At 40.5% G+C, this 20,082-nt stretch overlaps 2 protein-coding genes across 2 annotated transcripts; both read right to left on the bottom strand.

Moving 5' to 3' along the window:
- Positions 1-2,679: 2,679 nt before the first annotated feature.
- Positions 2,680-12,634, bottom strand: LOC132562554 (U8 snoRNA-decapping enzyme-like). The gene is made up of 4 exons (XM_060227300.1): positions 12,583-12,634; positions 6,986-7,212; positions 4,697-4,963; positions 2,680-3,573 (listed from the first exon to the last, which is right to left on the bottom strand). The coding sequence occupies exons 2-4, from the start codon at positions 7,187-7,189 to the stop codon at positions 3,346-3,348; spliced, it is 699 nt and encodes a 232-aa protein (XP_060083283.1). The 5' UTR covers positions 7,190-7,212; positions 12,583-12,634; the 3' UTR covers positions 2,680-3,345.
- A 2,348-nt stretch (positions 12,635-14,982) lies between these two features.
- Positions 14,983-16,674, bottom strand: LOC132562558 (uncharacterized). The gene has a single exon (XM_060227305.1). The coding sequence runs from the start codon at positions 16,672-16,674 to the stop codon at positions 14,983-14,985; it is 1,692 nt and encodes a 563-aa protein (XP_060083288.1).
- Positions 16,675-20,082: the final 3,408 nt, after the last annotated feature.

The following is a 20,082-nucleotide window of genomic DNA, read 5'->3' as shown; positions in this document are numbered from 1 at the left end:
AAATCATGACACTTCAATATTAAGTCTGTTAAATCATGACACTTCAATATTAGTCTGCTAAATCATGACAGTTCAATATTAAGTCTGTTAAATCATGACATTTCAATATTAGTCTGCTAAATCATGACACTTCAATATTAAGTCTGTTAAATCATGACACTTCAATATTAAGTCTGTTAAATCATGACACTTCAATATTAGTCTGCTAAATCATGACACTTCAATATTAAGTCTGTTAAATTATGACACTTCAATATTAGTCTGCTAAATCATGACACTTCAATATTAAGTCTGTTAAATCATGACACTTCAATATTAGTCTGCTAAATCATGACACTTCAATATTAAGTCTGTTAAATTATGACACTTCAATATTAGTCTGCTAAATCATGACACTTCAATATTAAGTCTGTTAAATTATGACACTTCAATATTAAGTCTGCTAAGAATATTAATCTGTTAAATCATGACACTTAAATATTAAGTCTGTTAAATCATGACACTTCAATATTAAGTCTGTTAAATCACGACACTTCAATATTACGTCTGCTAAATCATGACACTTCAATATTAAGTCTGTTAAATCATGACACTTCAATATTAAGTCTGTTAAATCATGACACTTCAATATTACGTCTGTTAAATTATGACACTTCAATATTAGTCTGCTAAATCATGACACTTCAATATTAAGTCTGCTAAATCATGACACTTAAATATTAAGTCTGTTAAATCATGACACTTCAATATTAAGTCTGTTAAATCACGACACTTCAATATTACGTCTGCTAAATCATGACACTTCAATATTAAGTCTGTTAAATCATGACACTTCAATATTAAGTCTGTTAAATCATGACACTTCAATATTACGTCTGTTAAATTATGACACTTCAATATTAGTCTGCTAAATCATGACACTTCAATATTAGTCTGCTAAATCATGACACTTCATTATTAATCTGTTAAATCATGACACTTCAGTATTAGTCTGCTAAATAATGGCACATTCAGAGCTGTTAAGTCCATCATCACATATTCTAGAGGAGACATGTGTCGTGTCTGGTAAGTTAAAGCCAGTATTATGTAGTCCTCATCACGAAATGTTAAATTGTTTAATATTTCCAATGTTATATTTTTACAAAGTAGCAGTGATTACCTCCCCTCTACCATTAAGATTTCTGCTAAGTTAACAATCGCACACTTGTCTGTTAAGTTTACAATTACCAGTCAATGGCTTAAGTCATAATCTTGGCCTCCAGGCAAAAATGTTAACTCACATTTTCTTTCCTATGAGAACTTTAAATTTTGGCACAAATGTTCAAATATTTAGCACCGTTAGTTAGATAAGAGCTTAAATTGCTAGTTATATTCATCAACATCTTAAATTGAAATGTATCTGCCTGCATTTAGATAAATACAGATAAGATTTCAGCTTTGATACATTTTATTAAGAAAATAGATTTTATTTATACATGTACATATAAACAGGAACAAAGACAATAATCATCTAGAATCAGAGGAATGTTGTACTTATCAGTTATCTATCCTTGTTTAAGTCTTCTTAATTAATGCAAGGAAGAGAAAACTAGAAATGTAGGAGTTATGTCTTAATTTACAGTAAAACACTTGTGACCCGCCTTCAAAACTGATCAATATGTGTACCATCCTCGATACTCCAGCAGTTATGATCACTTTCACTGTCTGTAATTTGATTGGTTCCAGGAGAAAAAGCCAGCCCATTCACAGACTGATATGTTGCTTCTGAAGATAACAAAAGAGCAATACCCACCTTCAAAGCCGCCATTACAATATACCGTTATACGACCTCGAGATTTGTTTGATGTACACCAAAGGATCAGACTAGTCTTTTTCTTGTCCACAAGATGTTGTATATGTAACCTTCAACTTTGTCATGACTTGTTTCAAGTGTATAGAATGTAGTACTTTAAGAGAAGCATTTTGGTAGTGTATAGAATGTAGTACTTTAAGAGAAGCATTTTGGTGACTATAGCAAGATGTCGGGTAGGAGCGTTCTCGGCATTAACCAGCTTCATACATAAAAAGGAAATATACGTTATTCCTGGCTGATCAGTTTCGTCAGGTCGTAACTGGTGAAACCGGTCGGCAAGTAATAAAATGTACAACCTTCTTGAGGTGTGCAGCTGGTTGATGCTGAGAACATCTTTGTAACTCCCGACATACCTCGTGGTGTCCATCTTTCAGCGATTTACTACCAAGAGACCTACATACTGAAACGCCATTGGATCTTTCTCCCATGTTCAGTTTTTACTCTCGTGACTAGAATCTAGGATCAGTGGTGTGGATAAAGTGTTGTATACTGATAACATATTAATCACACCATAATCATATTCTGATGGAAAACACCTGGAAGGTCATTGTTGTTATTACACGTTCCCACTGACAAACTGACGTAGAACACCTGTTGATAGAAAGTTTTGATGATTTTGTGGTCAATGTTTTATCTGTTTCACAGAAGTATGATCCAGTGTGAAGAAGAATTTCACCTCATTACAATGGCTTGTTTACCAAATACAACACTTCATTTCCTGTAACCTTCCAAATCTCAGACCTGGTACCATATTCAATATCAGACTCATATTTTGTAAATGTAACAGAAAACCAATGTATAATATATTATCAACTTAATGGATTCAATATTTTGATATTTCATTAAAATACACTATCATGGTAATGTTGAAAATATCATTATGATACATTTACAGGTAAACTTGCCCAAATTATTCTTAAGGCCAAATGATGAGTTACTCATCATAGATGATGATGCCAGCCCAGTTTCACAATAACTGTAAAAAAAATGGGGCCAAGCCACAATTGGCTAGGTTGCGGGATGACTGCAATGTTATATGGTATTTATAAGACAGTTAAGGGTGTTTCATTTGTTGAGTATCAAGAAAAAAACGTCCGGAATGAATCCATAAAAGGAGGTACACATCTTCAACATATATATAAACACCTTCAAAGTTACAAGCTTCTACGTCAAAAACTCTAGGAGTTGATTCTACAAAACTGGTACCTATTTTCCCTGCCAAACTGCAGAAAATGACTAAGTTCAAAAGCCCGGAAAATCCAGAAAAATGTCCAGAATAGCTCCATAATAGTAGGTGCACATCTTCAACATATATATAAACATCCTACAAAGTTTCAAGCTTCTATGTCAAAAACTCTAGGCACTTCAATCTGGGCTATCAACAGTGATTAAAAGATGTTGGAAAAACTTATTTGTTCCACAATTATTGTAAAATACATTGTTTAGTCAAAATTTGTAAGTAAGATCTAAGATGAGCTATTAAATCTCTATTATCAACTGTCAAGATTTGTCAATCCTGCATGGTTGGGATGTGTGGCTGCATGTTGCCGTTCTGCTACGACAGCCACTTGTATCTCCTCAGCAGTATGTGTTTTGAAGTGTTCCAGGCCAAGCAGCAGTTCGTCCCGAGCATTACCTGCAAAGCTGTTGGAGAGGAAGGCTGGAAGGCCCCGATAATTGTCTCCCATTGTATACAGAGGTGGACGAAGAATCCCTAGGGTCTGTAGTGAAAAAAGGACAAATTACACAAATACAATACCTTCATTACCAACCAATACTTCTGTACAATAAGATTAGAAACTGTCAATTAATCAATAAAACACTCAGATCATCACAATCCAAGAAAATTATATATTTCTTCTCATTTGATGCACTTACAATTTACAACAAAAATCTATTGTACATCCTCTTTCAGTCAATTCTCTTCCTCTTATCTTAGAGATGAGATCCCAGAAGGATATTTAGGGGTCTACCTTGGTATGATCTTTAACCTGTCGGACATATTCTTGTTCTAATAAATCCCAAATCAAGAGTACACAACAAGAGACCAAGGAGAACCTACAGCTGAACCTGAGAGAGACCTATTGGGTACTTTTCAAGAAAGAGTGATACTAAACTTTGTGTGAGGTCAGACAAATGGGCCATGGACAAAAGGTGATTAGAACAACCCCTCATCTAAAGACTGTGGTCTAAAAACCGAGTGGATTTAGCTTTTTTCAGTAACATTTTGAAAAGAAAGACTAATTTATCTCCAAAAGTTCCTTGGAACTGTATGTGTCGCCTGCATAAAGTGTCACGGTCACCCAGAAATCGAACTGGATGTGCAACGTTCAACCATAAAGTTGTAATACCAAATTTCATTTCTATAACTCAAAGCATAAAGGGAAAACTGTGCAATATTCCTGAGAAATTTTCCAAGATCAAAGGGACATATCACTGCCAAGAAGGGTTACAGACTGCCAAGAAGCTAACTAGGTGTGTAACTTTTGACCAAGAACTCGTATACATAATTGCATTTTCATAACTCGAAGCATAACCAAGAAAATTCCAGAAAACAATATTCCCAAGGAATTTGAGTTCAAAGGGGCATAACTCTGCCAAGAAGGGTCACAGACAGCCAGAAATTGAACATAATCTGTACCCTTCCAACAAGAAGCCATATACTAAATTTCATTTTGATAACTCAAAGCATAACCGAAAAAAAGTCCGAAAAAACTTTTGTACGGATGACACCCACGACGACGCGTGACGATGGACAAAGTAATCCCTAAGTGTCCACCAGCTCTGCAGGCGACACAATAAGTAGAAGGTGAGACTGACTGTAGGTCTGGTTGACTGTTTTACCTCTGATCCATAGTCTGGGGCCTGCAGGTTTTGTAGTTCAATGGCACAAAACTCTTCGAGCGTAACTTCCAACCCAAAGAAGTGAAGAACAAGACTTTTTTTATCATTAAAGTATGATACAATATGGTTGTCTTTGGTAATGGAATGTTTTTTCAGGTCAAGGCCAATCTCCTCCACCATTTCCCGATTAGCTGCCTCCACAGGATTCTCCCCAGGGTCCACCAGACCTCCAGGAAAACCTATCACACCATCGAATCGCATCTGCATCTGAAAAGAATAAAGTAAGGAAGAGTAAATACAAACACCATCTCGGTTCTCATGTTGATACCCAAAGTTATGCAGGGTGATCGATAGGAAAAAGTCACAGGACAACAGGACCGTGTTCATCTGGCTTTGTTTGGCTGAAATCACTGCATCCAAACTAGAGGAAAATGGATTCTAAATTTCCTAACACAAAACACACACTACACATGATTTTTTTTTTTTCATAGGGAACCACTCCTCTGTCCAGAGGAAGTCAGCCAAGTCATTCATGCTTCAGACTAAATAGGGACTGAATCCTGCCGTTCCTACATAAGAAAAATTTGCTATATTTCCATTCAAATGGGTCCTGTCACTCATTAAAAACTTATTTCTGTCTTTCCAAGGGTTCATTGAACCAAATCTGGACAAAATCCAATTTTTCCTACAGAAGGAGTAGAACTTAAATTATTTTCCAAATCTCCCTTTTTGAGCCCCATCCCTTCCACCCCAGGGAGCCGAGACCCACAATTTATATCAAATTTGTCCTTCTTTCCCCAGGGACACTTTAGACCAAATTTGAGCAAATCTGCTCAGTCATTCATAAAAAGAAGCAATTTGTAGACAATGCCAATGAACGGACAGACACACTGATGGATGGATGGATGGATGGATGGATGGACACACTGATGGATGGATGAATGGATGGATGGACACACTGATGGATGGATGGATGGACACACTGATGGATGGATGGATGGATGGATGGACACACTGATGGATGGATGGACGGATGTGGACGGATGGATGCACAGACGGACGGATGGACGGACGGATGGATGGATGGATGGATGGATGGACACACTGATGGATGGATAGATGGATGGACATACTGATGGATGGATGGATGGATGGATGGATGGATGGATGGATGGATGGATGATGGATGGATGGACACACTGATGGATGGATGGATGGACACACTGATGGATGGATGGATGGATGATGGATGGATGGATGGATGGACACACTGATGGATGGATGGACACACTGATGAATGGATGGATGGATGGACACACTGATGGATGGATGGACACACTAATGAATGGAGGGACACACTGATGGATGGATAGATGGATGGACACACTGATGGATGGATAAATGGACGGACACACTGATGGATGGATAAATGGACACACTGATGGATGGATGGACACACTGATGGATGGACACACTGATGGTTGGATGAGGGATGCTGCGTTATGGCATATGCTCACCGGTCCTTCGAATCAGATGATCTAAAACTGAGGAGACATTTTGTTAAACATTCCAATGTACCAGTTATATATCCAAACTGATCATTGTTGAGTGTTTTGAACTCTTTTTCTTTGATGATATATAAGTTTTCTGCCTTTGAGAACCAAGACAGCTCCTGACTACACTATCATATTCATGGAATACACAAGGAAATATTAGTATGGTGGAGATACGTAGGAACTTGTACCACAATACAAATACATTTGCAATTAGTCCTCATGTAACTTTACTGGGGAATTTTTGCCCCTGTTTAATATCCACCCTTTTCACCAGCTATCATGATTGACACTGAATACTCACCAAGATAACTGCCCAGACTTGTTAAAGATTTGGCAGAAACATCGGTTACCATGACTAACACTGAATACTTACCAGGATAGCTGCACGGGCCTGGTAAAGATCTGGCAGAAACATCGGTTACCATGACTAACACTGAATACTTACCAGGATAGCTGCACGGGCCTGGTAAAGATCTGGCAGAAACATCGGTTACCATGACTAACACTGAATACTTACCAGGATAGCTGCACGGGCCTGGTAAAGATCTGGCAGAAACATCGGTTACCATGACTAACACTGAATACTTACCAGGATAGCTGCACGGGCCTGGTAAAGATCTGGCAGAAACATCGGTTACCATGACTAACACTGAATACTTACCAGGATAGCTGCACGGGCCTGGTAAAGATCTGGCAGAAACATCGGTTACCATGACTAACACTGAATACTTACCAGGATAGCTGCACGGGCCTGGTAAAGATCCCACAGAACTCGAGGATCACGGGCCAGAAGCATTGTGTGGCTTGCATGTTTGTGTGTTGTGTATGTCTCCGACACTGCCTCATTGTATGATATCATCGAGTAATCTCCCATATTGTCAACCATACGACCATACTTTTCAAACGCAGCAAGATTGCCCCAGTCTGACCCGGACATAAGTTTAGTCTGTAAGTTAAGATCTGTATCAGATAAAACAAAATCAGCAACAATCTTGTCAATGACAAGCACACATGGCTTATATAACATCACTAATGAATCCTACTGTTCTATACACATATTCAAAGTCAGGGGGTGGGCTTATTATAGAAATCAGGGGTAAACACATCAGATCTTATTCAAAGTCAGGGGGTGGGCTTATTATAGAAATCAGGGGTAAATACATCAGATCTTATTCAAAGTCAGGGGGTGGGCTTATTATAGAAATCAGGGTTAAACACATCAGATCTTATTCAAAGTCAGGGGGTGGGCTTATCATAGAACTCACTGGTAAACACATCAAATCTTATTCAAAGTCAAACACATCAGATCTTATTCAAAGTCAGAGGGTGGGATTATTATAGAACCCAGGGGTAAACAAATCAGATCTTGGAGTTGTAGAGAGAGTCTAGAGGGGGTAATGGAGGGTGGGGTTGTAGACAGAGAGTCTAGAGGGGGTAATGGAGGGTGGGGTTGTAGACAGAGAGTCTAGAGGGGGTAATGGAGAGAGTAGACGGTGGGGTTGTGGGGTTGTAAACAGAGAGTCTAGAGGGGGTAATGGAGGGTGGTGTTGTAGACAGAGAATCTAGAGAAAGTAATGGAGGATGGTGTTTTAGACAGAAAGTCTAGAGGGGTAATGGAGGGTGGGGTTGTAGACAGAGAGTCTAAAAAAGTAATGGAGGATGTGGTTGTAGACAGAGTGTCTAGAGGGGGTAATGGAGGGTGGGGTTGTAGACAGAGTGTCTACAAGAGGTAATGGAGGTTGGGGTTGTAGACAGAGAGCCTAGAGGAAGTAATGGAGGGTGGGGTTGTAGACAGAGAGTATAGAGGGGGTAATGGAGGGTGGGGTTGTAAACAGAGAGTCTAGAGGGGGTAATGGAGGGTGGTGTTGTAGACAGAGTCTAGAGGGGTAATGGAGGGTGGGATTGTAGACAGAGAGTCTAGAGGGGGTAATGGAGGGTGGGGTTGTAGACAGAGAGTCTACAGGGGGTAATGGACGGTGGGGTTGTAAACAGAGAGTCTAGAGGGGGTAATGGAGGGTGGTGTTGTAGACAGAGAATCTAGAGAAAGTAATGGAGGATGGTGTTTTAAACAGAGAGTCTAGAGGAAGTAATGGAGGGTGGGGTTGTAGACAGAGTGTCTAGAGGGGGTAATGGAGGGTGGGGTTGTAGACAGAGTGTCTACAAGAGGTAATGGAGGATGGGTTGTAGACAGAGAGTCTAGAGAAAGTAATGGAGGGTGGGGTTGTAGACAGAGAGTCTAGAGGGGGTAATGGAGGGTGGGGTTGTAGACAGAGAGTCTAGAGAAAGTAATGGAGGGTGGGGTTGTAGACAGAGTGTCTACAAGAGGTAATGGAGGGTGGGGTTGTAGACAGAGAGCCTAGAGGGGGTAATGGAGGGTGGGGTTGTAGACAGAGAGTCTAAAGGGGGTAATGGAGGGTGGGGTTGTAGACAGAGAGTCTAGAGGGGGTAATGGAGGGTGGGGTTGTAGACAGAGAGTCTAGAGGGGGTAATGGAGGGTGGGGTTGTAGACAGAGAGTCTAGAGGGGGTAATGGAGGGTGGGGTTGTAGACAGAGAGTCTAGAGGAGGTTTTTGAGTTTGGGGTTGTAGACAGAGAGTCTAGAAGAGGTATTTGAGGGTGGGGTTGTAGACAGAGAGTCTAGAGAAGGTATTTGAGTTTGGGGTCATAGACAGAGAGTCTAGAAGAGGTTATTGAGGGTGGGGTTGTAGACAGAGAGTCTAGAGAAAGTAATGGAGGGTGGCATCATAGACGGAGAGTCTAGAGAAAGTAATGGAGGATGGGGTTGTAGACAGAGAGCCTAGAGAAAGTAATGGAGGGTGGGGTTGTAGACAGAGAGCCTAGAGGGGGTAATGGAGGGTGGGGTTGTAGACAGAGAGCCTAGAGAAAGTAATGGAGGGTGGGGTTGTAGACAGAGAGTCTAGAGAAAGTAATGGAGGGTGGGGTTGTAGACAGAGAGCCTAGAGAAAGTAATGGAGGGTGGGGTTGTAGACAGAGAGCCTAGAGGGGGTAATGGAGGGTGGGGTTGTAGACAGAGAGCCTAGAGAAAGTAATGGAGGGTGGGGTTGTAGACAGAGGGTGGGGTTGTAGACAGAGAGCCTAGAGAAAGTAATGGAGGGTGGGGTTGTAAACAGAGAGTCTAGAGGGGGTAATGGAGGGTGGTGTTGTAGACAGAGTCTAGAGGGGTAATGGAGGGTGGGGTTGTAGACAGAGAGTCTAGAGGGGGTAATGGAGGGTGGGGTTGTAGACAGAGAGGGGGTAATGGACTGGGGTTGTAAACAGAGAGCCTAGAGGGGGTAATGGAGGGTGGGGTTGTAGACAGAGAGTCTAGAGGAAGTAATGGAGGATGGTGTTTTAGACAGAGAGTCTAGAGGAAGTAATGGAGGGTGGGGTTGTAGACAGAGAGTCTAGAGGGGGTAATGGAGGGTGGGGTTGTAGACAGAGAGTCTAGAGGGGGTAATGGAGGATGGGTTGTAGACAGAGAGTCTAGAGAAAGTAATGGAGGGTGGGGTTGTAGACAGAGAGTCTAGAGGGGGTAATGGAGGGTGGGGTTGTAGACAGAGAGTCTAGAGAAAGTAATGGAGGGTGGGGTTGTAGACAGAGTGTCTACAAGAGGTAATGGAGGGTGGGGTTGTAGACAGAGTGTCTACAAGAGGTAATGGAGGGTGGGGTTGTAGACAGAGAGCCTAGAGGGGGTAATGGAGGGTGGGGTTGTAGACAGAGAGTCTAAAGGGAGTAATGGAGGGTGGAGTTGTAGACAGAGAGTCTAGAGGGGGTAATGGAGGGTGGGGTTGTAGACAGATTGTCTAGAGGGGGTAATGGAGGGTGGGGTTGTAGACAGAGAGTCTAGAGGGGGTAATGGAGGGTGGGGTTGTAGACAGAGAGTCTAGAGGAGGTTTTTGAGTTTGGGGTTGTAGACAGAGAGTCTAGAGGGGGTAATGGAGGGTGGGGTTGGAGACAGAGAGTCTAGAGAAGGTATTTGAGTTTGGGGTCATAGACAGAGAGTCTAGAAGAGGTTATTGAGGGTGGGGTTGTAGACAGAGAGTCTAGAGAAAGTAATGGAGGGTGGCATCATAGACGGAGAGTCTAGAGAAAGTAATGGAGGATGGGGTTGTAGACAGAGAGCCTAGAGAAAGTAATGGAGGGTGGGGTTGTAGACAGAGAGCCTAGAGGGGGTAATGGAGGGTGGGGTTGTAGACAGAGAGCCTAGAGAAAGTAATGGAGGGTGGGGTTGTAGACAGAGAGTCTAGAGAAAGTAATGGAGGGTGGGGTTGTAGACAGAGAGCCTAGAGAAAGTAATGGAGGGTGGGGTTGGAGACAGGGAGTCTAGAGAAAGTAATGGAGTGTGGCGTCATAGACGGAGAGTCTAGAGAAAGTAATGGAGGGTGGGGTTGTAGACAGAGAGCCTAGAGAAAGTAATGGAGGGTGGGGTTGTAGACAGAGAGCCTAGAGAAAGTAATGGAGGGTGGGGTTGTAGACAGAGAGTCTAGAGGGGGTAATGGAGGGTGGGGTTGTAGACAGAGAGTCTAGAGAAAGTAATGGAGGGTGGGGTTGTAGACAGAGTGGAAGAGAGAGTTTACAGGAGGTAACTGATGGTTAGGTTGTTATGGTGGTGTTGGAGAAAGCTGTTTGAAATTTTCTTTGTTATTTAATTGTTGATGGTATTCTGAACATTTTACAAAAGATCCCCCTATATCTCTTGGCATCCACTATTGTCTCTGAGAGGTGGAACTTTCCATTTTTTATTCGTAATTATATGTTGTATCAACAATGGAACTGATTGAAGATTAATCAATTCAATATGGCCAAGTGTGAGCCATTTTGATTTTCTAATCAGTCTTAAAACTTCACATTCATATGAAAGGACCAAGGGGAACTTATATAACTAAATAAGATTAATCCAGTACTTCTAAAACAATAACAAACTGTAATTGGCAAAATCCAGGATGGCCTTGAAACAGCCATTTTGTTTCTTTGTTCCATCCTATAATTGAAAGAACGCTGCAGGAGACGAAGAAGAACTTGCATATAAAGTTCGAGAAAAAACTATCTTAAATTTTGTGATAAAATGTGAAAACAAACAAAATTCAAGATGACCACCTGTCAGCTATATTGTTTTTTTTTTCAGATGAGTCTCAAAATTGAAAAAGGGCACCACAAGAGACTGTGTAGAACTTACATCTTTGATCTCCATATCAATTTGTGTTGATATGATATTATCAGCGCTAAGTGTATGAAAGGATGAATTTAATATGTATGAATCAATTATGATTGATTTTATGTTTTAATGTTTTCTAATGTCTCGTAAGACAAATAATTGTGGTTGGGTATTGATCACTTTTACTCGTACATTTTATAATTGTGATTTGTATTTTACTGTCAATCAATACATGACACTTTAATAAACTATTTCATTATTATTATTTATCACTTTTTAAGAAGTTCATCCAATATCTGAATTTCAATACAGTGAAACCCGTTTATTATCATGTTCTATTTGTCAGGGGGAAATGTGATAATAAGCAGAACGTGACATTAACAGTTGACACATCCCAGATGCCTAAACCTGGTAGTTATTTTTTAGATGTGCTAAACGGACTTGTTTCTAACAGAAATTGTTTGAAGACTATAAATTTTCATTTTAATTCATTTTTGCTGAAAATTTGAAGATAAGAAAGTCCATTCTTAAGATACAAACAATTTCTTTAACACAGTAACAGATTGAGGTAGAGACAAATTTTATCTCTAATGATGTCATCAAAGCCATCAGTAACGAGATACAGATTTGTGTATTGTAAGCCAGTCTGTGTCAGCTACCACCTGGATACTTTTGCCAACAGTGATTGGGACAAACAACTTGATGTAAAACGTGCAGAGTTCACATGGATAACATGTGTCAATGCTGGGAATAAACCCCATCGTCACATGTTACCCAGTTCCTGTGAACATTCCATATTTTCAAAAACTAAGGATTAGAGATGAAATCCTGTACAGAGAAGTTACCAAAGATGGTGATGTTTACATAAAGCAAGTTGTTCCTAGATCCCGTGTCCCCATCACGCCTACCATGGTACATGATGACACTGGTCATCAGGGACGGGATCTGACTTTGTCAATCATTCAGGATAGATTTCATTGGGTTGGAATTATCATAGATGTAGAAAGGGATGAATTTTATGTTTTATTTCATATGTAATAATAATTCACTGATAATGTGACCGGTACTATATGCCTGCCTACTCACAGGGGTTTGTTATAAATAACTTCACACATGCCGTATTAGAGACAGTTTACATTTAACCTGATATATATCTAGACGCGCAAGGTTGCTTACCACGTCCGTTTGTAGCTGTAGTTTTCCTTACACGACAGCGATTCAAGCCACGTTGCTACCGTCGGGGACTAAAAATAACTCTGGGTGCTTTCCGGTGATCAGCGTCAAGCGGACGTTTACATTGCTTTTGTACGGCAGCTGATTGGTGCTCAATCGGGAACCCTTGGCACTTTCCGCAAGCGAGAAAATTCTGCCGAGGGTTCCCGATTGGATTGGTGCCAAGATAATAAAACAAGTCTTTAGACTTGTAACATTACGATTACCATTTTCTCGAGCAGACAGAAGGTCAATGCAGTCCAATGAAAAAACAAACAAAAAAGTTGCATGTAGACGTACAATTATTCAGGTCGCGTTTACTAGCCTCGGCATCTGGGAATTTACCTTTTATCAATTGCAAGTCTAGACAGAAGGGTCGCCGTTTCGAACCTCGGCCGGGACAGGGTACAGTATTTCTCATTACTTTGCAATTACTGTACAGAAGTACAGAGTCACGTATACCTAACCTATACAATAAAAAATGACCCACTAAAGTTTCATATAGACCCAAATCTTTCAGAATTGTTCAACTCAAGATACGGATGCAACAATGTAACTTGAAAACACATTGCGAACACAACAGAGAATTTTAACAATCTAACTCAACATAAAACTAAGGCAAAATATTAATTCCCCCAAAAAAAGGTTTGCATGGAGACTCGTGAACAAGTACAAGGAAACTAAGCGTAGGTGTTCATCATCATTATCATTATAACGACCGTTAAACTTCATCCGAGTGCATATCTTTCAGTTGCCGACATATGCCACGCAAATCATGATATTGGGAACATGCTGCCTTTGATTATCGAATCAACTGCGAAATGTTACACTCTGTACCATAGGTAGGGGATGCAGGCATGTTGCTATCTAGAAATGTAAAATTCACAATAGAGAAATAGTAATCAACGTGCTTATCATACAGCTTGATGCAATGCTGTCCATTTGGTTTCTTTGAGTGAAACAATTAAGGTAGGCGGCTGTCGTAGAAAAGTATGGAGTGTCATTGATTCCCCATTCTGATCACTGAATAGGATGGACGTAGACTGTGAATTTTCAATTTTTGGATAGCAACATCTCTGCATCCTCAATCTATCAGTTCAACATCCAAGGACCTGTTCCCATTATCACGATTTTCGTGCAAGAACTCATTATTTGACGGACGAACTCGTAACACAGAGGTCAAGTTCGAGAGATGCAGATTACCGAAAGTTACGAGGAAAGTGTACAGTTGTCAAAGTGGTCTCATTGAGATATTTTTTGTGCGATTTGATTGGCGTTTCTATTGCTCGTTGGTTCCATTGTAGTATATCATATTCTCATTCGAGAACGTGACATTACTTACTTGGAATGACCCAGATTTACATGGCGGGTGTCGTCAATGAAGCAGAATACGCTTACTCTTTCTGGTCTTATTCTCCTTGTACTTTTTCAGGAGCGTCCATGTAAATTTCTCATTGCTCATGTTGCCCTAGCTCATATCACGAAGGCGTTCCTTCAGTTTAGGATGGAGTGTGGTAGTGTGGAAAATCATATGTTCTCACTGATTTTTTTTTTTTTTTTCAAAAGAGGGTGTTGAAGATTCTTTAAATGTACATATCATGAATTCCACTTTTTGAGTAAAATGTCAAAGTTAGACTTAACTCTAACTGATTTCATAGTATTTAAGAATGATAAAGTAACAAGCTTTGACAAAGTTTTTATAGAACATTTTTTATTTGATGGTTCAAATTTTGACGGGTTATAACGTAAAGGGGAGACCATCCTTTATTTTTGCTAAATACGCAATTTATCGCGATTTTCTTTAGTCTTTGGAAACAGAAAACAACAAAACCCAATATAGTACATTGCTTTTATTTCTAGTATAATTGATAATATTTGAAAATAAACAAAGTGGAGAGCTATAAATATATTTCATTTTCTTAACCACGGATTCCATGGGTGTTTTTAATTCACGTGGATTTTATACGTGGACTCATTAAACTATATATATATATATATATATATATATATAAGAGAGGGACAACAAAGTTCTGTCTGAACCAGTATAAATATCAAGTAAGGACAACAAAGTTCTGTCTGAACCAGTATAAATGTCAAGGGAAGGACAAAGTTCTGTCTGAACCAGTATAAATGTCAAGGGAAGGACAAAGTTCTGTCTGAACCAGTATAAATGTCAAGGGAAGGACAAAGTTCTGTCTGAACCAGTATAAATTTCAAGGTATAGATCAACATTTAAAAAGCTTATTATGAAGGACGTGTGATCTGATTAGTTATGTATCAGTATTTAGGATTATAGAGGGTCAAAATAAAATAGGTCATGTCCGATAAAGGCGATGAAGACCCAAGCATTCGTTGTCATGGCAGTTAAACATGTTGTATGCTGTTGTACTGTAGTAGCTTGATATCATGGCCACGATGCACTACCCAAAGGACTTCCATCCTGTTTATACCAATAGCAGCTACCCAGTCTCTGTCTGTGTGTATGATCCTGAGGAACTCACCACCTCCACTGAGGAGTAGGACCCTACAATTCTCACAGTCCCCTATGATGAGGTTCCCCACCCTGTCATACACCACACCACTGGGGTAAAATGCGTTCCCCCATGACTGCTGGTTTACGTACGGCACTTCACCGCCATACACAAACAGCTGCTTGAATTCCGTATCCATGACAACAACGTATCGGTTTTGATCACCATCAATATTGTAATCAGCCACGGCAACGTTTCGAGTCACCGGACACTCTACCATCTTCTCAGGTTTCCACACTAACGGACTTTCAGTCCCTGCAATCATTGTAGTATGTACCATTTCACCAAAGGGGGTAAATTTCGAGATGCACTGTTCCAACCCCACAAGGACATGATCGCTGGCTGTAATACAGATACACTGTGGCTCCTCGTCTGTACGGAACCGTTGTACCAGTTTTCCTGACACGAGTTCTGTGATGATGTTTTCTTCGTCACAAGCCCAGAGTGTGTCGGTGGTAGGTGACAGACTGATGCTCTTTATCTCGGCACTGTGTTGAACTCTCTGGATTTCTTTGCCGTGCTTGTTCAATAGAATCAATGTGTCGCTGACCGTTTTGCAATCATCAGTCCACACGTTGCCGTCAGTAGTTGGACTTACAGATGTAATAAAGTGCGGAGACTTCCACTCCTCTACCACATAAGTTTGTACCGAACTGGACGCTTCCTGTCCATCATCCGCCAGCTGTTGTTTAGATGATGATGATGATGATCGGCTATGACGGCGCGTGTCATGTTTGTGACCTTGACCTGAGGAGATTTCTACCGGAGGTGCGTTTGGTGGCGAGAACAGCATTCCTTCTGATTGACTCTCCTGACAAGTTGGTTCAGCAGACAACCAGTCATTACGGCATGAAGTTTGACCATGACTTTGTCCAGAGGTGTCAAATTTTCCTAATGCTTGTTTCAGGCAAATCTCAGGACTTTGATTTGGTATGAAGCGAGCGGTCCCCAGATTTGGTCTGTCAGGGAGTGTGACGGAAGAATGAATCTCACTCCCCGCGTCGTAAATTTCTATATCAGAGACACTCTGTAATGCAGTTTTACACACTTGCACTCTCTGTTTTAACTGCGAGCTGTACATTTCCAAGTCCTGTTTGTAAGTTTGTAGTAACTTGGCATTATCCTCCTCCTTTTGTTTGTAGAGAGACAAAGTCTGAGCTGACAAAAAGTCTAGTTCTTCTATTAATTTGCTTCTCTGTGCCGTTAGCTGGTTGGCAAGTTTTTCAAAGTCACTTGTGCTTTCCTTTAGCTGTGTATCTGTAGAATTGATGTACTGGTCAACTTGTACCAGGTCAACCGTCTCAGTTCTGTCTATAAAATTTCTGAGGTCTTGCTTCTTTTGGGGAATAATTTCACAAAGTCCACACATTTCATGTTCCTGGTGTACAGAATAAGAACACTGTATACAAGCAGGTTCCTGACATTCTTTACAGAAACGTTCCAGTTGTCTCCCCTTGTGGTGAAGGCAGGTGGCTTGTCCTTTCATACGTAAAGGAATCTGGATTTTACACAGAGACGAGGCCATTACAAAGCGTAATGTTTTAAGTACTACAAGTTGGTTATTGTGAAGCACATAGCATATGTTTTACGACATCTTGGGTAAAATTCACAAATGCTTGAAAAATCTTGAGTAGCCACTTACTTAACGACGAGGTTTTTAGAATCTGTGACGAAGTTTTGGTAGAGAAGTAGTCTATCGGGTACTTTCCCGGTATCTCATTGTCTTTCGATACACCTCAGTAAAGAAAACCAACAGGTCACAATACCAAATAATAGAAGACTTCAGTCACAGAGATTTCTAAACTGCAACACGGCCTGCCCAACTCGATAGTGTTTTACGATCCACCAAACCAGAAGTAGTTGGTCACGATATAACCATGTAGGTGTAATCTACACGCCCAATAAAATAAGAAGTTGAGTCAGTGTGCAACAGTGCGTGCAAAATTAAACAGAATTGCGGCGTTTCTCGCAGTTGTCAGACGACAGAACGCCTTTAAATAACGTGTTGGGTTTTCCTTAAATATAAGTCGACCCCTTTATCCGCCAGAACTCGTACAACTCGAGGATCCCGTCTAATGCGAAGTATTTCGCCTGTCCCTGCCAGACTTTTCATTAAGCATTCGGCCTCACTTGAGTCGATTACTTGGACAACTCGAAGTTTTGCAGTGGTCCCGTTGACTTCGAAATAACGAAGCTCGACTGCATGTGCAGATTTACAATACTTTCATTAAGTACTTAGTAGGGGAGCGGCTGTCTATATTCTCATATTCTCTATATGTCTCTATTAAAACAAATCACCAGGGTAGATTTTTACCGCTGGAGTTTGAAATGAAATATTAAAGAAACCTTCTTGCTTTTTTATATATCGTAGCAGCAATGCCAGCAAAAACCAATAGATTGCAAAAAGCTTATTTAAACTGAAACTCTGTGAACTGAATGGCGTGATCAAGCCCTCCAGGGTCTGGCAGGGCTAGACAATTTGTAAGTTTGTATTTTGTTATCGGATTCAGCTCGGCGAAAGATACATAATTACGTAAATAGCGGATTGCGTGAATTCTGCATTTTTTGAAAATGACTATTCTATTTCTTTGTCGACATGAAGCTGCGCGTGTTTGATGCTCTTTAGTTTTCCTGTTGGTTCTATGGTTGTCTACCTTGCTCTCTCTAGGAAGCGGTAAAATTTGGGTGGTCGGATGGCCCAGTGGTAACACACTTGCCTTTCACCTGAATGTCCGGGGTTCGAGTCCCGGAACGGACGTGAAAAGAGAAGGGGTCACCTGCCCGGCCACGTAGGATTCCCGGTTCCTCCCACAATAAGACCTCTCGCGCGCTTACATCCGTGCCAAGACCCCTCGCGCGCTTACATCCGTGCCAAGACCCCTCGCGCGCTTACATCCGGGCCAAGACCCCTCGCGCGCTTACATCCGTGCCAAGACCCCTCGCGCGCTTACATCCGGGCCAAGACCCCTCGCGCGCTTACATCCGGGCCAACAAGAGTGATTAGTGTAAGTTGAAAATACTTGTTTCGTAAAATAAATAGTTTATAAATTCATAAAATTTGGAGGTCGTATTTTGATCTTTTTGGACATACTGACATTGTTCTAATGTAACTTATGTGTGTTACTGGGGGCTGAATGGTCATAACAAATTAGACTCCACAGCGAGAGCTATATTTAGATCGATGTAACAAATATATACACTGATTATATACTACTTATTGAAGCCATACCCCGACACCTGTAACAAATCGTCGACAGTAGAGACACATCATGTCAATATATATAGGTACACTATGTTCTGCACTTCTTACTTACTTATCACATGGTGTTACAGCCATCACAGCTGTCGATGTATATTGTTTTAGTGGATCAGATGCATGTTTTTGTCTTTATCAATACACATCTAGATATCAGTGTAGCCATTGAAAATGAAAATATTCCATTTGTTAATTAACAGGACCACTGATAACATTTGGTTGTGGAAAATAAATCAACATGGATGTTTTTATAGAAAATACTTGATTTAAATCCTAAGTGTTTTAAATGAAATCATTATCTGTATATGCTATAACCTCACAAAACGATTTGTTCAATGGGATGCTGCTTCGTTAGAGTCAAACACACAGCATGTGGCATTTGCATTGTGTTTGGACTGTTGTCTATAAAATGTCTTGGTCGTTAATGCATTACATACATGTAAATAGAATATTGTGTTTAAGTTTTTTAAGACCAAAACTTGATAATTTGCCAAAACTAGTTTGCCTATATAAATTATAGTAAACTTTACTCCTCCCCATAAGGAAATTTGAGTTTCCGGGGTCATGAAATTCACAATTTTGGTAAAGCACCTTAAGATGCTTCCATCAATGAAGAGTATTTGATTCTACCATATCTGGGTGTTGAGAAGAAGATTTTTGAAATTTGACCCCTTTTGGCACAGTCCCCAGGTTATTAAAGCTCAAAGTTGTCGATTTTCACTCGTGACGTCATAAGTTCAACAGAAATGGCAGCCAGCATGACTGACAGTTACAACGACACCGCGCTGATAGCGATTTGAGGAGTCTGATTATGGTGTGGATGATATTTCTGAAGACGGAATCCAGCCCTACCATTTTGAACCGGAATTACAAGACGATGTATCCAGTGAGGAAGAAAACAACATCGTCATTTAGTCGAACTCTTTTCGGCGGAGTCCGATCCATTGCTTTCCTTACACTATACCGAATTGGAAATGAAGTTCCGTCGAAGTGTTTTGAACATAAATATGAATATTTCGTTGGACCTTTCCACATGTCTCTCTTCTTCCTGACAAACTGAATCCGTTGTTTGCATAAATCTGGCCTATTTAATGGGAAGGCATGTATCGACACCCAATCCGTGTTAGTCAACTTAGTGCTAATACAACCGCACGCTGCACGGTGTCGGGAATTTCCGTACCGAATAATTTTCGTCCGAGGGGACTTTCCGTAGCACTATGTATATATATAGATAGGGTGTCGACAACCAATCATAACACCCTCCGCTGTGTTGATAATAAAAATTTGATGATTTAGTTGTTTATACAATGATTTGACTGGTTTTTACCCAAGTACTGGTACGCGTCTGTTGTTAGCCGACAGGTGTGTCGCCTCACATGTGTCACCATTGTTTTTTCAAACCACAGAGGCGCTAATGACCTAGCCTGGCACTGGTGTGATTATGAGTCTAGATGACATCTCTACACTGTGAACTGTGTTTTCCAATCAAGACTGGTGATCTTATTGTTATTTTTACAATTTCAAAATTTTAATTATCCTTTCGGCTGTCTCATCAGTTAATAGGGTATCTTTAATAAATAACTAAAACAACATCGTCTGCTGGAAGGTCTAAAAACCATATACACCTTACACACACAACATCCACACCTTATTCACACATAACCTATTACGTAGGTT

The sequence above is a fragment of the Ylistrum balloti genome, unplaced genomic scaffold (genome assembly GCF_031769215.1).
Source record: "Ylistrum balloti isolate Yb309-2 unplaced genomic scaffold, AGI_CSIRO_Ybal_v1 Utg371446, whole genome shotgun sequence".
Lineage (NCBI taxonomy): Eukaryota > Metazoa > Mollusca > Bivalvia > Pectinida > Pectinidae > Ylistrum > Ylistrum balloti.
This window is presented reverse-complemented; position numbering and strand designations above follow the sequence as displayed.

What these genes read in the sequence shown, in the direction of transcription:
- LOC132562554 (XM_060227300.1), bottom strand. Translation starts at nt 7,189, where the DNA reads ATGTCCGGGTCAGACTGGGGCAATCTTGCTGCGTTTGAAAAGTATGGT. An exon ending in AGGCCCGTGCAGCTATCCTG is followed by an intron (nt 4,964 to 6,985) that starts GTAAGTATTCAG and finishes TATTCTTTTCAG; the next exon opens with ATGCAGATGCGATTCGATGG. An exon ending in CCCCAGACTATGGATCAGAG is followed by an intron (nt 3,574 to 4,696) that starts GTAAAACAGTCA and finishes TTTTCACTACAG; the next exon opens with ACCCTAGGGATTCTTCGTCC.
- LOC132562558 (XM_060227305.1), bottom strand. Translation starts at nt 16,674, where the DNA reads ATGGCCTCGTCTCTGTGTAAAATCCAGATTCCTTTACGTATGAAAGGA.